At 34.6% G+C, this 20,329-nt stretch overlaps 1 protein-coding gene across 1 annotated transcript; it reads right to left on the reverse strand.

The window, feature by feature from the left end:
• Positions 1-10,176: 10,176 nt before the first annotated feature.
• Positions 10,177-14,802, reverse strand: LOC107010126. Its single transcript, XM_015209383.2, has 3 exons — positions 14,220-14,802; positions 12,654-12,837; positions 10,177-10,537 (listed from the first exon to the last, which is right to left on the reverse strand). Exons 1-3 carry the CDS (start codon positions 14,759-14,761, stop codon positions 10,319-10,321), a joined length of 945 nt encoding a protein of 314 aa, XP_015064869.1. The 5' UTR covers positions 14,762-14,802; the 3' UTR covers positions 10,177-10,318.
• Positions 14,803-20,329: the final 5,527 nt, after the last annotated feature.

Consider the following 20,329-nt stretch of genomic DNA (forward strand, 5'->3'; position numbering starts at 1 on the left):
CTAGAAATGAAATAGACTAGTTTAAAAGAGGTAACTTGGAACGTTTTGATATTTTTGAAAATGCATTTAGCTTGTGCACAGTAATATCAACTCAAAGAAAATGGATCTAAGATGACTGAAATTTTGCTTCAATTTGAGTTTTAATAGGATGGATTAAGATCTAAAATTTTGCTTCAATTCAATCTACTTTAGTTCTAATAACAGATAATATTAAATAAATAGTATTAAATAATATTAGTATTTACTGTGTACTAATCCTAGTCCTATTAGAATTAGTACTCCTTAATGCTAGTCCTATTAGGATTAGTACTCCTTCCTATATCTCCTATATATATCTCCCATGTATTCCCTTATTAGGTTAATACTTCAATACAATCAATATTCCTTCATGGTATCAAGAGCCAGAAAACCTAGATCTTCTTTTCTCTAGGTTTTTTTCTCTCTTTAGGGCACCGATCGTTCCCTCTCTTCTCTTGGGCGGCGGCAGCCATGACAACCGAGGTGGATCCTCTCGATTCACTTCCTTCTGGCGTTAAACTCCTTCTCAGGCATCTTCATGCCCTGATTCCCGAAAAATTATCAGACATAAATTACCCTACATGGAAAATCACCGTTCTTACAGCCCTTGAGGCCAATTACCTTCTCAAATACGTCGATGGAAGCACAGAACCGCCGCCGGCAGTCATCACCGCCACGGACAAATCAGAAAAAACCAATCCGGCCCATGCCGCCTGGAAAGCCGTGGATGGCCAGATCCGATCATGTTTGATTGCGGTCATCTCTCCCACGGTTCAGAAACACGTCCGATCCTACACAACTGCTTCAGCCCTGTGGACGGCCCTCGCAACACGCTATGCATCAATTTCCCACTCTCATATTTTTCAATTGCGTGATCGTCTCCACACAATTACCAAAGGCACGAAAACTATGGCGGAGTATTTAGACGAGGTCTCCACCATCATCACAGCCCTCGACACCGTGAACGAAATCATTCCCGAAAAAGATCTCGTCATGTGCGTCGTTCGGGGGCTCCCATCAGCTTACTCCTCCATTAAACAGGCGGTTCGCATCAGTCCAACGCCCGTTGACCTGGCTACTCTCTCCTCGTGGCTAAAAAGTGAAGAAATCAACGTGGATCTGGAGAGCAAACTTCTTCTCCGAGAAGCCGCTGTTATGGAGCCGGCCACCGCCCTCACCGCAAGCCAGAACTATCGCGGGGGGCGTGGTGGCGGCCGGCAGGGGAGCCGCGGCGGCTACGGCAGAAACAGCGGAGGCCGCGGGCGCGGCGGTCGGCAGGGCAGTCGTCCGCCGTACGACGGTCAGCAGCACGGCAGCAACAACAGCCTGCACTCCTTCGGCAGCGGCGGGCAGTCATCTTCCAGCGGCGGGCAGGGCACTTACGAGCGGGATCGTCCAACTTGTCAAATCTGTCAGAAAACAGGACACACCGCTGTTCGTTGCTGGTTTCGGTATGAGGAGAGCCGAAATAGTGATAACCGTGCCAATTATGCATCTCAAGCCGGCCCTTCCTCTGAATGGCTGTTGGATACTGGGGCCAACATGCACGTTACTTCTGATCTATCCAAGCTTAACGCTCCAAATCCATATCATGGCTCCAATGGTATTACTGTTGGCAACGGTGAGTCCCTTAATATTTCTCACACTGGCACGGGTACCATTAAAACCCCCACCGCTATCTTTCACCTAGGTAACCTTACCCACGTCCCTTCTATTAAATCCAATCTCCTTTCAGTTCACCAATTCACAAAAGACAATAATTGCTCACTCTTGTTCACCTCTAATGATTTTCAGATCCTAGACAATACTACCAAGAGGGTGATTTTTCAGGGCCCCTGTGAGCATGGTCTGTACGTTCTTCCTGGCACAAGTTCGTCTGCCCACCCAGTTTCAGAAAGCGTTCCTGTGGCTCCGGTGGCTCTTTCGGCTGATGGCCACAGTCTGTTGTGGCACAGTCGTCTGGGTCACCCGTCTACTCAAATAATAAATTCTTTAATGTCTCAATTAGGTTTTTCTTCCATTCATGTAAACAATTGTGACTCCTGTTCAATTGCTAAATCTCATAAATTACCTTTTACTTTATCTGAGAAGCGTACAACTGCACCTTTTCAACTTATTCATTCTGACCTATGGGGTCCTACTGCTGTTCCTTCATTTGCTGGTTTTCGCTATTATATTTGTTTTGTGGATGATTTTACAAAATACACTTGGTTGTACCCACTAAAACACAAATCACAGGCATACACCACCTTTGTCACTTTTGAAAAAATGGTCAAAACACAATTCAATTCTCATGTTAAACTTTTTCGAAGTGACAATGGAAAGGAATATGTCAATAACATCTTTGGCCAGTTTCTGCAATCCCTGGGAATTATACATCAAACCTCCTGTCCATACACTCCCGAACAGAATGGGGTGGCTGAGCGTAAGCATCGCCATCTCATTGAAACGGTGGTTACTCTTCTACATCAATCTCATCTCCCTGTCTCCTTTTGGGTAGAAGCTCTAGCCACCGCAAACTACCTCATTAACAGAATGCCCAGTCACACCCTCTCCAACAAATCACCCTATCAACTCCTTTACCAAGAACTTCCCAATTATACCAACCTCCGCGTCTTTGGGTGTCTTGCCTACCCTTGGCTACGCCCTCATATTACTCACAAATTACAACCCCGATCCCGTCCTTGTATTTTTTTGGGCTATCATCCTACCTCCAAGGGTTATCGCTGTCTTGACCCACAAACTCATAAAGTCTACATATCTCGTCATGTCAAATTTGTCGAAAATGAGTTTCCCTACGAGTCTATTTCCTCCTCCACAAATACATCATTCATTGGCGTCCTTCCCCTTTTTCCAACATACTCACAGGGTCCCTCACCACCTTCCCCCACACCTCCACCCACTACCCAACCACCCCTCATCACCCCTTCGACCGTCACCCACAATACACCCGCAACCACCACCCACACTCACAACCAACCCGAACCACCCCATACCCACAACATCTCCAGCCCGATCCGTTTTGGGTCCTTCCCGGCCACCCCCGAATCACCACCGCCCGTGCCACCCCCCAATACTCATCCCATGTTAACCCGTGGCAAAGCCGGTATCTTTAAACCCAAAACCTTTCAGGCTACCATACTACCAAATACACCCCTTCCCGATAGTGAACCAACAACCTACTCTGTTGCCTCAAAAAATGCTTATTGGCGTCATGCTATGGATGACGAGTTTAAGGCTTTGACTGATCAGAAAACTTGGGTTCTTGTACCTAAGCCCCATGGGCGGCACCCAGTGGGCTGTAAATGGGTGTACAAAATTAAACACAATGCGGATGGCAGTATTTCCAGGTACAAGGCTCGTTTGGTTGCTAAAGGCTACAATCAGGAGTATGGGCTTGATTACTCCGAGACATTCAGTCCTGTTATTCGGCAGGAAACCATTCGCCTGGTACTGTCACTCGCCGTGCGCAACAATTGGCTCATCAATCAGTTGGATGTTTCCAATGCTTTTCTTCATGGCATGCTTGATGAAACTATCTACATGACGCAACCACCGGGCTATGTTGATCCCCGCTTCCCTCAACATGTTTGCAAACTCCAGAAGTCTCTGTATGGGCTCAAGCAAGCCCCCCGTGCTTGGTACACACGTCTGAAAACGTTCCTCCAGGGACTCGGCTTCACGTGTTGCGTACACGACACGAGTCTGTTTACTCGACATTCAGCACACGGTACAGTCATTCTTCTTGTCTATGTAGATGATATCATTATTACAGGCTCTACTGCAGCTCTCATTCAGGATGTCACTCGAGCTATGCATACTACCTTCAAAATGAAGGACCTTGGCCCGTTACATTATTTTCTGGGAATGGAGGTTTCTCGGACAGGCAGCGGCTTGTTTCTTCATCAGTCAAAATATGCTCGAGATCTGTTGCAGAAAGCTGGACTGGAAAAATGCACCAGTCAACCAACACCGATGGCAGTCTCTTCGTCTACGAATGGAGCCGACACCCCCTTTGCCGATATCACCCACTTCCGCAGCCTCATTGGGGCTCTACAGTATCTGGCCATTACCCGTCCTGACATCCAGTTTGCTGTCAACCGAGTTGCTCAGCGCATGCATCAACCAAGTGAACATGATTACCATTGTCTAAAACGCATTCTCAGGTACATTTTTGGCACTCTTGGTCGTGGTTTACTCATTCGACCCGGGGACTTGGAGCTTCGGGGTTTCTCAGATTCAGATTGGGCGAATGATAAAAATGACAGAAAATCTACATCGGGGTTTCTCGTTTTTTTGGGGCCGAACCTGATCTCCTGGTGTACAAAAAAACAACCCAAGGTCTCTCGGTCCTCGACTGAAGCTGAATACCGCGCCCTTGCTCTTCTTGCTGCTGAGACCATGTGGGTCACATATATTCTTCGCGAACTCCGCGCCACTCACACTGTTCCTGCTCTCTATTGTGACAACAAATCAACCATCTGTGTGGCCAAGAATTCCGTCCTACACACCAGAATGAAGCATGTTGATACCGATTGTCTCTTTGTTCGCGATGAAGTTCAGGCCGGCACCATGACTGTGCAGTATGTACCCACTGAAGAACAACCGGCTGATATTCTCACCAAGCCTCTCCCGAGCCGACAGCACGATTACCTCAGTTCCAAGCTTCCGTTCGTTTCCGCTCAGCTCAGCTTGAGGGGGGATAATAACAGATAGTATTAAATAAATAGTATTAAATAATATTAGTATTTACTGTGTACTAATCCTAGTCCTATTAGGATTAGTACTCCTTAATCCTAGTCCTATTAGGATTAGTACTCCTTCCTATATCTCCTATATATATCTCCCATGTATTCCCTTATTAGGTTAATACTTCAATACAATCAATATTCCTTCAAGTTCAAATAAAATTTGAGCGAGTAGAGTCGTGATTCAAGTAAATTTGAGCGAGTAAAGTCGTGATTCAAGTATTGACATAGTCCAATTTGACTTATCCAAATTTAATCTAACACGTTTATTTTACGATAACACAAAAAATATTGAATGAAGTTAATAGACAAATATTCAAATGAAGCTAATAGATTTACATAGATATGTATCCAATAAACTTAGATATATAATTTTTGAATTGCATTTATATTCAATTTTACAAGAAAGACTAACAAAAGTATTGTACAATATTATTCATTATTGCTCATTGATTTGGCCCTTATTTTTTTTTATCATCATCGGCACCACTAAGATCATTGTATCATCCGGCTTATTGATCATTGTTTTCTCCAGCTGGTTGATCAGGTATCATAAGCATGTAACAAAAAAATATGCATTACTGATATTCAAAAGTTGGATTCATATAATATGCATTTGAAAACCGCAGTATGACGCCAACAATAACGTCATTGAATACATTGGTGGTGTTTTTCTTTAAAAAAATGGGAAAGCACAAAAAAGATTGAAAATGTATTGAAATGGCTTTCAATAGCTTTCCAATAATTTTATCAAGTATAAAGAGATTCCAACTAGCCAACATAAAATAATAATAATCTGCATAATTTAAAATTTGAAAAATTCTAAAATAACTCAACAACTAAAAATAGCCTAATTAAAATACAAATTTTAAATTTATCTTTTAAACTAGACAACTTATTTTGGTACAAATTACCATAACTAAAAACAAACTTTAACACTCTTTTGCTTTAGTTGTTCCTCTTCAATTTTTGCTTTGTAGTTGATACTGGATTATTTTTTTTGTTTCTTCTTTTGATTTTGTGTCTCACCTTTCGTAACATTATCTTATATAAAATTTTATTTGAAAATAGTTTTGTAAGAACTTTGTATGATTTGCAGAGAGAGGTTGTAAAGATTTTTCTTCCATCACAATATCATATACATAGGTTTCAATAATATGATTTTATTCTCACATACTAGATTTGGTAGTTTTGTTTGTGAAAATTTGTGGATTTTCAAAAAGAGAATATTGCTTGTCATTATTTTTGGTTAAAAATTGGTTTAGAAAAGCTTGTGGATTAAAATGGATAACCCTGACGGATTAAAATAGATAAAAATGGATAACCCTGACGGATTAAAATAGATAGCAGATCTATTTCACAGATTTCATCCACAAAACTATTTTAATGGAGCTATTGATATCAATTTTGGTATTTTTATAAAAATTGAAAAGCACGATAAGATAATAAGATTGAAAATGTCTCTCATTAAAATGATCTTCAATAAAGGTTTTAAATAATCAACATAAAACATTTGCATTGTCAAAATATATAAGTCTTTAAAAAATAAAATTTTGAAAACAAGAAAAATCATTTTTTTAAAAAAACTACATACTATTATCATTTGCATCCTCAAAATATATAAAACTATTTAAAAAATAAAATTATGAAAATAAGAAAATTCATTTTTTAAAAAGAGAAGCTATCAATATTTCACTTTCTACTGCTTCCCATCGTTGTATCGAAAAATTGCTAATATGCCTTATCATATTTTAGCTTTCCAACAACATCTCTTTGTAGAATTTATTTATATTGGGAAAGGCTATTTTAAATTAATAAAATATTAGTTATTTGTTGTAATACAATACATTCATTTTTTGTCAAAAACATCATTGACATATATGTAGATTTAAGCGATTTATTTCAAAATTTTAAAGTAATAGACAAAGTCTAGAGTCAAGAACTAGAAAAAGTTAACTACACTACTAATGACATGACCTGATGACCATACGATGAAATTATTATTTTTTAAAATTGTTAATTGTAATTTTTATCGCGTAAAATATTTTTTAGCGATAACAAGAATTCCTTTGGTAAAGACTAAAATTAATCGTAACTTTCGGTAACCAAATTTGTTGTATTAATCAACAAATAAAAACATTGAAAGGCACCATAGTGCAAAATACGCATAATATGTAATCACATTGCAACTTCTGATATAAAAATTAAAACTTAAAATTTTGGATGTGCATTTATATGTCATTATACAAGAAAAATAAGAAAAAAAATTATTTAAAAAAGACATGAAAATAGTATTTAATGTATTCGTATTCACTTACTATTTTTTTAATGATTTAAAATTTCAAAAATAAGAACATGAAAAGAAAATATAATGTATTGGTGGTGTCATCCTATAAGGAAATAATTAAATTCTTTATTAATTAAAAATATCAAATAATGAAGGGTTCAAAATAAATTGTAACTTTTTGATAAATGATGGTGATTTTCTTGTGATATAATTTGGAATTAAATAAAAATGTGACTAATGATGTTTTTTTTTAATCAATAATTGTAGTTACAAATTATCAAACGTGTAATAATACACTTATAAACGATAAAATTCGATCCACATTAATTTGTGTTGGAGTTTCGAGTCTTTTATAATCGTGTAGATAATATATATAAAAACTTTAGTATCATAAATAAAAAAATGTCTACTCTTTCGGATTCAGTTGGGGTTATTCAATAGGAAATTTTCGCATATAGTCACTCAAAAATAATTTAATCATGTTCTTATGATTTGTTAATTACAATTCGTAACTATATGTTATAGGAAGGAGAGCGGCGAGTGAGATCGGGAGAGGGAGGAGAGAGCAAGTGAAAAAAGACAGAGAGTGGAGACTGATTAATTGTATATATATATTGGTTAGATAATTGTATATTGGCTCAAGTATTGGTTAGATAATTGTATATTGGCTCAAGTCATATGCAGCCTCTTAAAGTTGTCCGCATAATTCATTTAAATACATCATGACCTTATTTAGAGATAATACCTATTAATCGAACACCTAAAATACTTAAATTGTGTAACTGTTACGCACACAATACTGATATGGCAAAAAATGTGGTCTTCACCTTGCATGACCAACAAATGATATTTTCCATGCCACTCCACCCCTCCCCTCCGACTCTCTCTTTCTCTCATCCTCTCCAAAAAAAATTCTGTTTCTTCTTTTTTCAGATTTCTAATATTTTGGTGAAGCTTTATTTATTCTGATGAAAGTAAACTGAATTAATTTTTTCCGACAAAAATTTAATTGTTTCTTGTAACTGTAATAATGTTTATTAATCGAAAGAAGATAAAGGTAATGGGTAGGAGGTGTCGCCAATACTCGATGAAAGAGTGGAGGATGATTATTTGCATGTCAATGCCGACGGGAAGGGAAACCAGTTGAAGAAGAAGACGGCAGGGAAGGGGAGTTGATTAAAAAAACTATTTTTATTTTCTTTAAAATACTTTTTAGATTATTTAAATAGAACTTTTTAAAATTAAATTTAACTGTCACCTGTCATTGTTTCATTAGTACACCTGCTATGTATTTGCGTTTCAGCTACACATAATTTTGCTTTTCAACTTATTATCATTTTGTGTCCAATAAATATAAATTTCACAAGGTTAAACTGTTCAATAGGTACTAGGCCTAGTTAAAGTGTTTGAATGAATTATGCGGATAACTTTAGACGGCCGCAGATGACTTACTATTATGCATATGTATTAATTATTGTATTTGTATATCTACATACAATTTGAATTCATATATAATCGAATTGAATTAAAACATTTGTATTTGTAAATCCAATCTCTCACTTGCTTTATACAAACAGAAATTATACATTATAGTTGTATAATCTGTGTTTCTATAAAGTGATAAAGAGAAAGACAAAAGAGAACTGGGCAGAGAAAAATTTATATTTGTATTTTGTATATCCCGTCTCTCTCGTTTTATACAAGAACAAATGTATTATAAAATGAGAGAGAGAGATTGACAGAAGAGAAGCGAGAGAGAGACTGGGCTGAGAGAGAAGAGAGATAGGGAGAAATGATTGAAAAAGAGGAGAATGGCAAGCGAGATTTCGAAGAAAGGGGAGAGAGGCGAGAGAGAATGTAATTATAGCTGTAATTATAGCGAGAAATTCTAAATTGTTATTAATATAAACTATAATCATATTAACTAATTAACTAGTATATATTTACTTAACCGGGTATTTTTCCCTTATTCAAATGAATGAACAAATTGAGTAAATTTTTCATCTCTTATTGATTAGTATCCAAAGTCTATAAAGAACAACTACTTCAAACCCTCTCAAGTTCTTTATCTAAAGGACCAGTTCCTACTCAGTGTTGCCATTTTTAGTTGAAGCAATCTGCTCAAGTTAGTTATCTTAGAATTGTTTGGTGTGAAGGACAATACTAAATAGTCCTGAAATTAAATTACAGTACCACTTGGTGTGAAGGACAATACTAAATAGTCCTGAAATTAAATTACAGTATCACTTAAGTTGTTGTTTGATTGACAAGTTCGAAATAATTTATTTTGAAATTAATAATTAGTACCGAAATAAGTTATCCCTCCCCTCAAGTGATATAGTAATCCCCGTATAAAATAAGTAAATGACAAAAATATTTTTTTTCAACCTTTTGTTACATCACTTTTTACATTTATGAAGGGCACTTTTGTAAACAAATAAATTTTTCTTAAAATCTATATTTGATTACAACAAACCAAACACTTAATAAAATATAATTCAATCATAACTTACTACATCATAACTAATCTCATCACAATTCATCCCATCATAATTAATCTCATCATAACTTGAATTCATACCAAACGACCCCTTACAGTTTCATTACTTGAGTTTGAAGGTCTATCATAAGTAATCTAGCTCTACCTTCACAAAGTAGGTAAGACTGCATAAACACTTCCCTCCTCAAACCCTACTTCTAACAATGATGTTATTGCTCCTCAAATCGACTAAAGCCAAGTGTCAATTACATCTCACCCAGCTTTGGGGCATGATGATAGTCTATCATGCTCTAGTTCTTTAATTGCCAGACCAATGGACAGTGAGTATCCTGAACATAAAAAGGCACACGACCCTATTTTTTTTGTTACCCACCTGGTGTTCGGAGCTCGCATCCAGTTGTGAGCTACAGGGCCCTTCGGGGGTTGCACTATTTACAAGATATTTCCATAGTATTCTCCATACCCAGGACTCAAACCGAAGACCTCTGGTTAGTAATGCAAATACAATAAAACTGCGCTACAGGGCCCTTCGGGGGTTGCACTCCCTACAAGATATTCTCCATACCCAGGGCTCGAACCTAATACCTCTGGTTAGTAATGCAAATGCAATAAAACTTATCTAGATGGATAAGAAAATAATTTCCATAAAGGCCTATGAAAAAATTTTGTTAATTCAATAGAACTTACAAGTTCAACACTAATTTTCAACATGCATACTCAGATTTGGCAATGTCACTCGTTCCAAGAAAAAGAATTTACAAAATGCTACCTCCTTTCAGTCCTCCCTCGATTAGAGGAGAAAGTAGTGTTTGACGATGTTTCTTCCTCCCTGAAAGGTCGAGTTGATGCATCTGCTATACTAGGTAACCTTGAAACACTACCCTTCCCTTTTCTGGCATTTGGCCCGATCTCCTCTATCATATACTTCCAACCGTCTATAGGCCTCCTCCGACTAAATATATGGGTTTTAATAAAACTGGCAATCTGCATAATCAACATTTATGCAGCATTAGAAACAAGAGCATCAAACTGTTTCACTATCCAATGTCAAAAATCAGACTAATATTCTTCTTTAACTAATTTGATATTATCCATTAGCGAACAGAATCATAATTTACAGGGGAATAGTAGTACATGTTTAAATGAACACATTAAAAGATACAATTTTTCTTTAGAAAATTGTCAAGTATAGTCAAATGATTTATTCTTTTTACAGCTGTAGTGCTAGCTTGCAAGCTCCTCCACTAATTCCAGGGGCACCACCTGCTACCTCCTGCCATTAAAATTTACATGTACATGTACCAGATAACTCTCTCTACCAAGGCTTGGACGAATGAGAAGAAAGCACCCAGAATTTTGTCTCAGCTAGGATTTGAACGTGAGACCTCATGGTTCTCAATCCACTTCCTTGACCACCACCCCTTTGGGTGATAGGCAGAAGACAATTCAAAATGAGGTCTATCAAACATAAGAGAAACACGTAGCTATATCCTGTCTATAAATAACTCACAAGTAACTATTCAAGTACCATAAAATCCGTAATTGTGCAACTGACAAGAATGTGATGGAACTGGCTTAGAGGACAAGAAATTATAGAATGAAGTATCTCTTCAAGCTTGTATTGAGAATGAAACAACAACAACAATATACCCAGTGAAATCTCACAAGTGGGAGAATAGAATGTAGGCAGACCTACCACTACCCAGTGGGAAGAGTGAAGATTCATGAAAGAAGGTGTCAAGCCATCATGCTACTAACTAAGTTATCCACCAACCACCGATTTTGTTGATCAATAACATACTAGGATGACAAGGCAATGTAAACATACTCGGTGAATGACGTAAAGCTAGGATCGAAAATAGAGCATAGACTAGCTATCAGAAATGACTAGCTCCGAAGAGAATGATTACCACCAAAGATGTGAACCTCCAAGAAGATGAATAGGAAGGGAGTTCAGAGGGCTATATTTGGTCAAAAAGATTTGTTGAGGGCACTTACCTTTTCACTAGAAATGGAGGGAGAGTAGAACAAAAGTTTTTCCCCCTAAATGTACACTGCTCAGAGGATATACCACATTAGGGACATCCTTACAAGAGGGAAGTAGTAGTTAAAAGGAAAATAGACCGAGGAATGTGGTAGTGCAACTTACGTAAACCTCTATGCAGAGAGATCCATTGAGATACGACAATGTAAAGGTATCCCAATGCCTTCACAAGAAAGCTTGAGTGACTAGAAAAGCCAATCTCAGAGGAATATTCAGTATTGGCTCTACAATGTAAGAGGAAGAGGCTCCAAAGATCAGACAGTTTTCACTTTGCCTACATCAAAGGCTGCTGGGAAATTATTAGGCAGAACATTCTGGTAGTCCTCCAACGTTTTATAACAGAGAAGATTTTAATAGAACAATAATTTATGCCTTGCCTCGAGAACTAATGGAGCACCTAGAAGAGGAGATGGTAAGCTTATTATCTTGCTCGTTTTATTAATTCTTTTTCATTTCATAAACTGTTGTGGAAGACTGAAAGTGACTTATAAAAAAACAAATATTATGAAGTGATGGATAATGACTGAAATTTTATCACTTCTTCAGGTTCAATGTCTTCATCAAAGACAAGTCCTGGATGCTCAACAGAAAAATACACTTCTAGTTCAACTCTTGTAATCTTTGGACGAGTTAGCTGTTTTATGTTAATAAGTAGCACATCTTGCACCACTTGATCTGTGTAGTTAAAGGATTTTGATACCTTTCTTATCAAGGGTAAGAGATAAAAGGGAAAGAAAAAAAGGAGGATCTAGGCAAACTAGTATGCTTGTGGGAAAAAGACATATATCTAACCAAGGATTACTGATTCAGCAGATCTAACAAGAAGTTAATCTAGAAACCAAGTTTAACAACTACACCAACAACATACCCAGTGGAATCCCACAAGTGAGGTTTAGAGAGGGTAGAGTGTACACACACCTACCACTACCTCATGGAGGTAGAGAGGCTGTTTCCGAAAGACACCCGGCTTGAGTGAAGTAAATCCAAGTACAAAGAAGACGGAAATGATCCGAAAACTAAGCTTGAATATACAAAATCGGGCTAATCTCCACAAACCTGGAACTTGTTGAATGCAATTCGGCGTTCAAATTCTTGGACTAAGATATCTTCTTCTCTTTGTGACATCTCCCATATATTCCCATCTTGTGTTTTTGAAGTCGTTTCCCAACCATCAGGTTTGTTTTTGAACTCAGAAGTTGTGTTTGAATTGCTTGAATCATCATTAGGTGAATCAAAAATCCTGAATATACAGAGTGTAGTGAAATCAGCAAGATATTGCAGGTGGCCATGGTATAAATCTTAACCTCACAAGTTATTTATCATTAAACTCAATGTTGTTAACCCAACCCCCACCCCCAAAAAAAAAAAGAAGTAGAGGGCCAATACGACAGACGAAAACAGCAAAAATCAACCAACAGCATAGTATAAAAATCAGTATTTTTTGACAAATTGGTAAAATTACATACCATCTTGCTTGACCATATATTCAAAATCATCATGATATTAGATCAAATAGTAGATCTAACATTGACCAAGCATTCAAAAAGAATAGCCAGAAATGAAAAGAGAATAACATAAATTGGCACACTTTAATACCATGCTACTCATCTAAACTATCAAATTAAGTCTATAGCTGCAAGTCTATTACTTATGATTTGCTTTCATCATCAGTCTCTTTCAAGGCAATCTTTTAGTATAGGTAGTTGAAAAACTTCTCTCTCGCCAAAATAAAGATGTATTTTCACTAATAGGATGTGTCGGGATTCTTATATACGAAAAAGGTCCAGTAAATTCCTTAGCATTAGGTTTAACCAAATGGCTCATACAGTATATGAATACTAAAGGTCTCAAAAAATCTCCACATAATAGACTTCAATTTATCCAAGTCACTAACTCTAAATTCTAAATCCACCTCTAGAAGAACTATTAAGACTCACAATCACATGCAAAATAGTTAAAGATCTAATTAAGAATCAATTCAAATCCACATCAAATAAACACATTCAACTATATTAATCGATGATCAACTATGCCGCAATACAAACTATACATGGTCGGTTAGATGAATCAGTACATCCATAAGCACAGTCGGTCACCATAAAACTATGCATCAAACCTACTTATCCTACCGAGAAAAGAAAAAAAGAACCTACTTATCCCAAAAAAGAAAGATAAAAGACTATGCCTCATTTCCCAAACTACTTGGGTTCGACTATGAGTTTTCTATATCCATAAGCACAGATTTATGAATCAACAATCAACCACGCCACAACCCTATCATAAATGCATTAAATTATATTGATCAATGATCAACTACAACCCAATCTCAAACTACTTGTAAATCTTCTATATTATAGCACAGACAATTATATCAATTAACGAGCAACTATATCTCAAGCTCAAACTAGTCGGAGTTCACTGCATGAATCTTATATATCCCCATATGCACAAACAATTATATCAATCAATGACCTATTACGCCTCAATTTCAAACTAATTGTGGTCTATGTATCCTCTATTTCCATAAGCATAGTCCACTACAATATATATTCATAAATTTTCAACCCAAAACCAAAAAAAAAATCAAATAAATAGCATTAAAAGGTGCGACTTTGATCATACTCTGAGCAGCTATCGAGAAGTTTTTCAATATCATCACCATTGCCACTACCACCAATAGAATCCCCAAGCTTAGCCTCTTCCATCTTCTCAATCTCCTTCAACCACAAACCCGCATGAACTCTCTGCTTCTTCAACCTATAATCCTTCTTTATATTCTCCAAACTATAAAGCGAACTTCCATTTTCGTTCATAACTATTCCCTCACTGCCATTTTTCTGCTTCCCCTTTCTTAAGTGCCAATTCTCATTCATATCCTCCACAAAGGCTTTAGTTTCCGCATCAACTTCCGAAACTCTAGGCTCAATTTGGGTAATTTCAGTAGTGTTGCTGGTGTCGTCAGGAAGTGCAAAATTTACGTCGGCTTCCCATGGAGGTCGATTCTTTCCAGAAAGGTCGTCGGGAAGCCACGCAGCTTCCCAGGCGTCGTTCCATTCGTCGTTGCCACTTTTGGTCGACAACCGCCGGCGGACGGCGGCGAAGAAGGTGGGGTTTATGAAGGGTTCTTTGAGAAAGGCTGATGAGAGTTTGCGGATCGGGTTCATTTGAAAATGGTCTGGAATTGAAAAGGGGCTGGAGGAGAAGAAGGAATTTTTATATTTAAAAGGGAAAAATAATATTAATAAATTAATATTATGTTTGGTGAGTTATTGGCTAATATCATTCAACAATTATGACTGAAATTTAATGTATATCCTCGTATTATCAATGTGAAAAGAAATTATTAGTATGCTAGCAAAAAAATAATAAGATCTATCCTTTAATCTATTTTGTTAAAAAACTGATATAACTAATAAAAAAAATGATCATGTCTTGGCCACGATAAGAAGATCAAAGTTTCATAAAAAGAATAAAAATATGAATAGAAAATGAATCTTTTCATTCTCAGAATTTAAATTTTATGTGTTGTTAGTTTATACGTTTTTTTCATCAACAAGTAAATTGGCTTGCAACAATACATAAGTTTTGAAATATTTATACCGTGTATGGTTAGAAAGATTATGTAAAAATATATCATTTTAAAAATATTATGTTCAACAATTTAATTATTTTCTTTAATAAAATATTTAGGGATTATGTACTATATACAATGCAATTTGCATTTTATATCATGTATAGAAATGATAAAAATTTAGTGAAATCATGTAGGCGTTTGGTTATGAAAATAAAAAACACAATTACTTTATTTTAAAATTTTGACGTTGGAGTAGTATTTGGCCATATTTTTACAAAAAATATTTAGAATTTGAATATATATATTTTTTAATATGCTTTAAACCCTCAATTTCTAAAAATTAAAAAAAATCACTTAACTTGACTAGCTTAACCATGTGTATATTCATTAGACTTGATACATTTTTTATTGGTGGCTTGAGTTTCTTTAAAAAAAAATAGATAGAAAGATGAATCTTACAACTTTTTGGATAGTTCAAGGATACTTTTTATTCAGTTATATAATAGAAGGATATACTTTATGTTTAGGTCATACTTCAGGATTGATTTTAGTAAAAAATTATATGTTTGTATATAAATATAAATTAAAGTTATTTTGTTACTGCCAAAAAAATGAAATATATTTTTGTTGTTTTTCAAAGACACTTGAAATATATGTGTCATCTGGCTATCAAATATCTTTGTCATTCATCTATTGGCTCTCAAATACCATGCCATCTACATTTGGGTCCAATATTAACCATTTTTATAGAGGATTATCATTTAAAAATTTTTAAAAAAAAATGTGTAGTGATTATCTATTGGCTACATTTAATTACTTAAATTAATTTTAAAACTCACTTAAATATTAATTATACCCGACACAAATTGACTACAATTGACTCGAGTTAACTATATCCAACTCAAACTAGCTATACTCGCCGATATATTTAGCTATTTGATTAAAATATTACACCCTTCATTCCTAACATTTCACTTCATCTTCCAACCTTACTTTCCGAATATATTTGCCCACAATATTGATAAACACTACCTAAATACAGACATGTATCACCATGAAAGATCATGAGTGTTTTGGTGATTATTTATGGTGATACATTTGTGCATTTAGATAGTGTTTTTTTAGATTGTAGGCGAATACTACAAATTAGTTTCGCATAACGAAATTGTTTGAAAATTCAGGTAACGATAAAAATGCTTAGAAGGGACCTGTTCCTCCGAATAGACACTTGTTTTCCCAAAAGACACAATGATTTTGGAAAGATATATCTGAACAGATATGTTCACACTCTTATCCTAACAGACGCATTTCTTGTTGCAATTGGCTATAAATAAATAGATTTCTCTTATTTTTAAACAATGAAAATTTTCTCTCTTTTGCATACATTTTCTTACAAATCAAATTGTCGAATGACTAAGTCTCTGTGTGCTCTTGTTGCTGTTTTTTGAGTTCGCTGAGATTATTGAATATTGAGGTACCACTACTTCCTTAATAGTAAATTCATTTTATCTTGGGAGGAATCAATCTAAATTCTCGAGTACTTGAGTGAATTAAATTTCTTACGGATAACAATGAGTTCTGTGGACTCAGATTATTTATTTTCTATTTCTGTTTTTACTAACCTGAATACAGGAGATAACACATGTACGTAAATATATTTATATATGAAAGATGTGTTAAAATTAATATATAAATATATTTTGTAACACTTTTCAAATATAAATATAACTTAGGTCCTAGGCCTTTGGTGACTCGACGACTTTGAGTTCTTGCTCTTCAATTATCCTTTAATTAGTTAGATTAAAAATTAAAAGTTACTATAATGAATACTTCATCAAACAATACGATAAAACCTATGCAAGCACTCCTATTAAATGTTTATAATCAAACAACACGACAACAAGGTTTTACATTCTTAACATTTTGGTGAAGAACTGAAGTGCTTCTTCAAATACATACATGTGAAAGAAATATTTTAATAATATTATATATTGAAGTGATAGTTTAGAAGTGAAAAAATATGAAATTTAATTGAATCGTATCGACACCAAATAAAAAATCGATATGATTTAAATGATTTTAAAAATCCAATTTTAGTTATATATACTATAAAATATCAAAAAAAAATCTAATTTTCGATCATGTTAAAATAATCTTGATTTTCCGCTTTGTATGTTATAGAGTCTCTCAAAATCAATGAAATATCATAATAAAGAATAACTCTATTATAAAATTATTTTTAGTGATTGCGAGTGTTGATTTGGAAAACTTTCACCAACTTAAAAATAATTAATTACTCTCCTTAGCTATAGTTTGATAATTACAATTTGTAGCTACATGTTATATGGAGGAGAGAGGCAAGCGAGACTGGAAGAGAGAGGAGAGAGGCTAGAGAGAGGGGGAAAGAGTAGGAGAAAGGTGAATTATATATGTATATTGGTTAGATAATTGTATATTATACATATGATTTTGTATATATGGCAAGAGAGATTGGGAGAGGGTGGAAGAGGCGAGCGAGACTGGGAGAGGGAGGAAGAGGCGAGGAGATCGAGAGAGGGAGGAGATAGGCGAGTGAGAGAGGGCAGAGGGCTGGAGAGAGGTGAATTGTATATGTATATAATTGTATGTTATACATATACATTTGTATATAGGGCAAGCGAAATTGGGAGGGAGGAGAGAGGTGAGCGAGATTGGGAGAGGGAGGAGAGAGGCGAGCGAGAGAAGGGAGAGAGTGGGAGAGACGTGAATTGTATATGTATATAGGTTAAATAAATGTATATTATACATATGTATTTGTATATTCTGGCGAATTATATATATACAAACATGACTAATTATACAAATTCAGAGTCAACCCACGTAATTATTGTATAATGTTAGTTGTGAGTGGTAATCATAGCAAACTATAACTATGATGAGTAACTAAATAGTATAAGGGCCCGTTTGGATGGGCTTAATAAAAGCAGCTTTAAAAAAGTACTTTTGAAAGTGCTGAAACTTATTTTTAAAATAAGCAGTTATGCGTTTGGATAAAAGTGCTGAAGTTAAAAAAAAAGTTGTTGATGTGTTTGGCAAATAAGTGCTGATAAACAACTTTTTAAATCAAAATGTCTGAAATACCCTTAAAAGCTGTTAACATAATAAAAGTTAATTAATTTATATTTTACAGCCATAAATAATTATATTTTACTATCATTCACATATTTCTTTCTCATCACAAAATATTTATAAGAGGAATATAAACTTATTATAGAATTTAAAGATATATAATTTGAATAGATCAAAGAACGATTTAAGATTTTATTTTAGTTTCATCCATAAGTAATAATAATAGTCTATCATTCACATATTTCTTTATTATCACAAATTATTTATAAGAGGAATATAAATTTTTATTTAAGTTATATGTGCAACTTATTTTACATTTTAATAATATATAATTTGAATAGATCACTTGAAAGATTTAAGATTTATTTTATTTTCATTCATTAGTAATAGTAATTGTCTATCATCCACACATGAAAAGGGAAAAATAGAAGAAAGAGATGTTAGAGTTATGTGGGTAATTTGGAGATTGTATAAAAATATTAAGGGTAAAAAGGTAAAAATGTGGTCAACTTAAAACAGCTTATAAGCTGGGAAAAAAAAGCACCCCTACCCCAGCTTTTAACTTTTGGCTTAAAATAAGTTTTTTTAACTTAAAATAAGTTATTTTGAGGATTGCCAAACAGCTAAATAAGTCAAAAACCAGCTTTTAAGTCAGTTTGACCAGCTTTTAAGCTGAGCCAAACAGGCTCTAAATTTGCTTTGTTGCGTAATTTTTACTTATTTATAACATTATAAATAAGTTTAGTTAGTTCAATCAATAATTGATCACTTAATCATCGATTTATTGAGAAGAGACAAACTAAGAAAGTTAATATTCTAACCAATTTTACTTCATAAATTTATTAATGTTCCTGATAAATAAGTTGTGATAATATTTTGTATTTCTTGTTTTTCTATAAAATTTATACTAAAATTTGACAAACGTTATAAATTAAAAGAGTAGTTCAAAGGAAGAATATAATAAAAAAAGAAAATTGTATATAATAGCAAACTAATAACCTAAAATAAATGGAGTAGCTAGGGTTTGATTTAATTGTGCTCCATAGCAAACGTTACCCAAAGTTTGCCAGACGCCTCTCTCCCAAAAATCTCGCTCGCCACTCTCCCATTCTCGCTCGCCACTCTCCCTCTGCTCGCCTCTCTCGCTTTATACATAGAAGTGTATAAATTCTGTTTTTGTTTTGTATAAAGCGAGAGAAAATTGTATATACACATGCAAAAACATATATCTTCGTGTTATACACTTAATTATACAATTTACAAACATTTTACTTCAATTCAATTGTAGACAAATGCAAATTTTATACAAATATTGCAGAGAAAAAGGCCAACGAATTATACAATTGCGAATCATACAATTGCAGTGAAATACAATTTTCTCTAGCTTTATACAACAGAATTGTATATATTGTATTTCTGTTTTTGAATAAAGCGAGAGAAAAACATATATCTTCTTGCTATACACTTATAATTATGCAATATACATACATTTTAATTCGATTCAATTGTATGCAAAGCAAATTTTATAAAAATATTGCAGCGAATTATACAATTGTGCATTATACAATTGCAGTGAAATAGGATAGCGAATTATACAATTGCAGCGAAATAGGCCAGCGAATTATACAATTTAGGCCAGCGAATTATACAATTGTATATGTATAGCGAATTATACAGTTTTGTGTTTGCTATGGAGAGAAATTATGCAAACTTTGCTATAACATACAAATATGAATTTTTTGTTTGCTATATGTGAAAGTAGCCCTAATAAAAATAACACCCACTAATTTATACAAATCTGACTACGTTTTAAAAATATGACCACTGTCTTGAAATTTCAGATTTCAAATTTATTATTATTATATCCAAGTTATTATCGTTCAATTTTTATTTTATCAATTTTATTATATGTGAAAATTGCTCTATCTGAAATGATTTTTTTTTTTGGCTATTTGTGAAATTTTCTCAGGAATATATAATATGATGAGTGACTTAAGTTGTAATCACTATACATACGCCCAAATATTGGGCTTAATGTTCAACAAAGGCC

Source organism: Solanum pennellii, chromosome 1, assembly GCF_001406875.1.
Source record: "Solanum pennellii chromosome 1, SPENNV200".
In the NCBI taxonomy this organism is placed as follows: Eukaryota; Viridiplantae; Streptophyta; class Magnoliopsida; order Solanales; family Solanaceae; genus Solanum; species Solanum pennellii.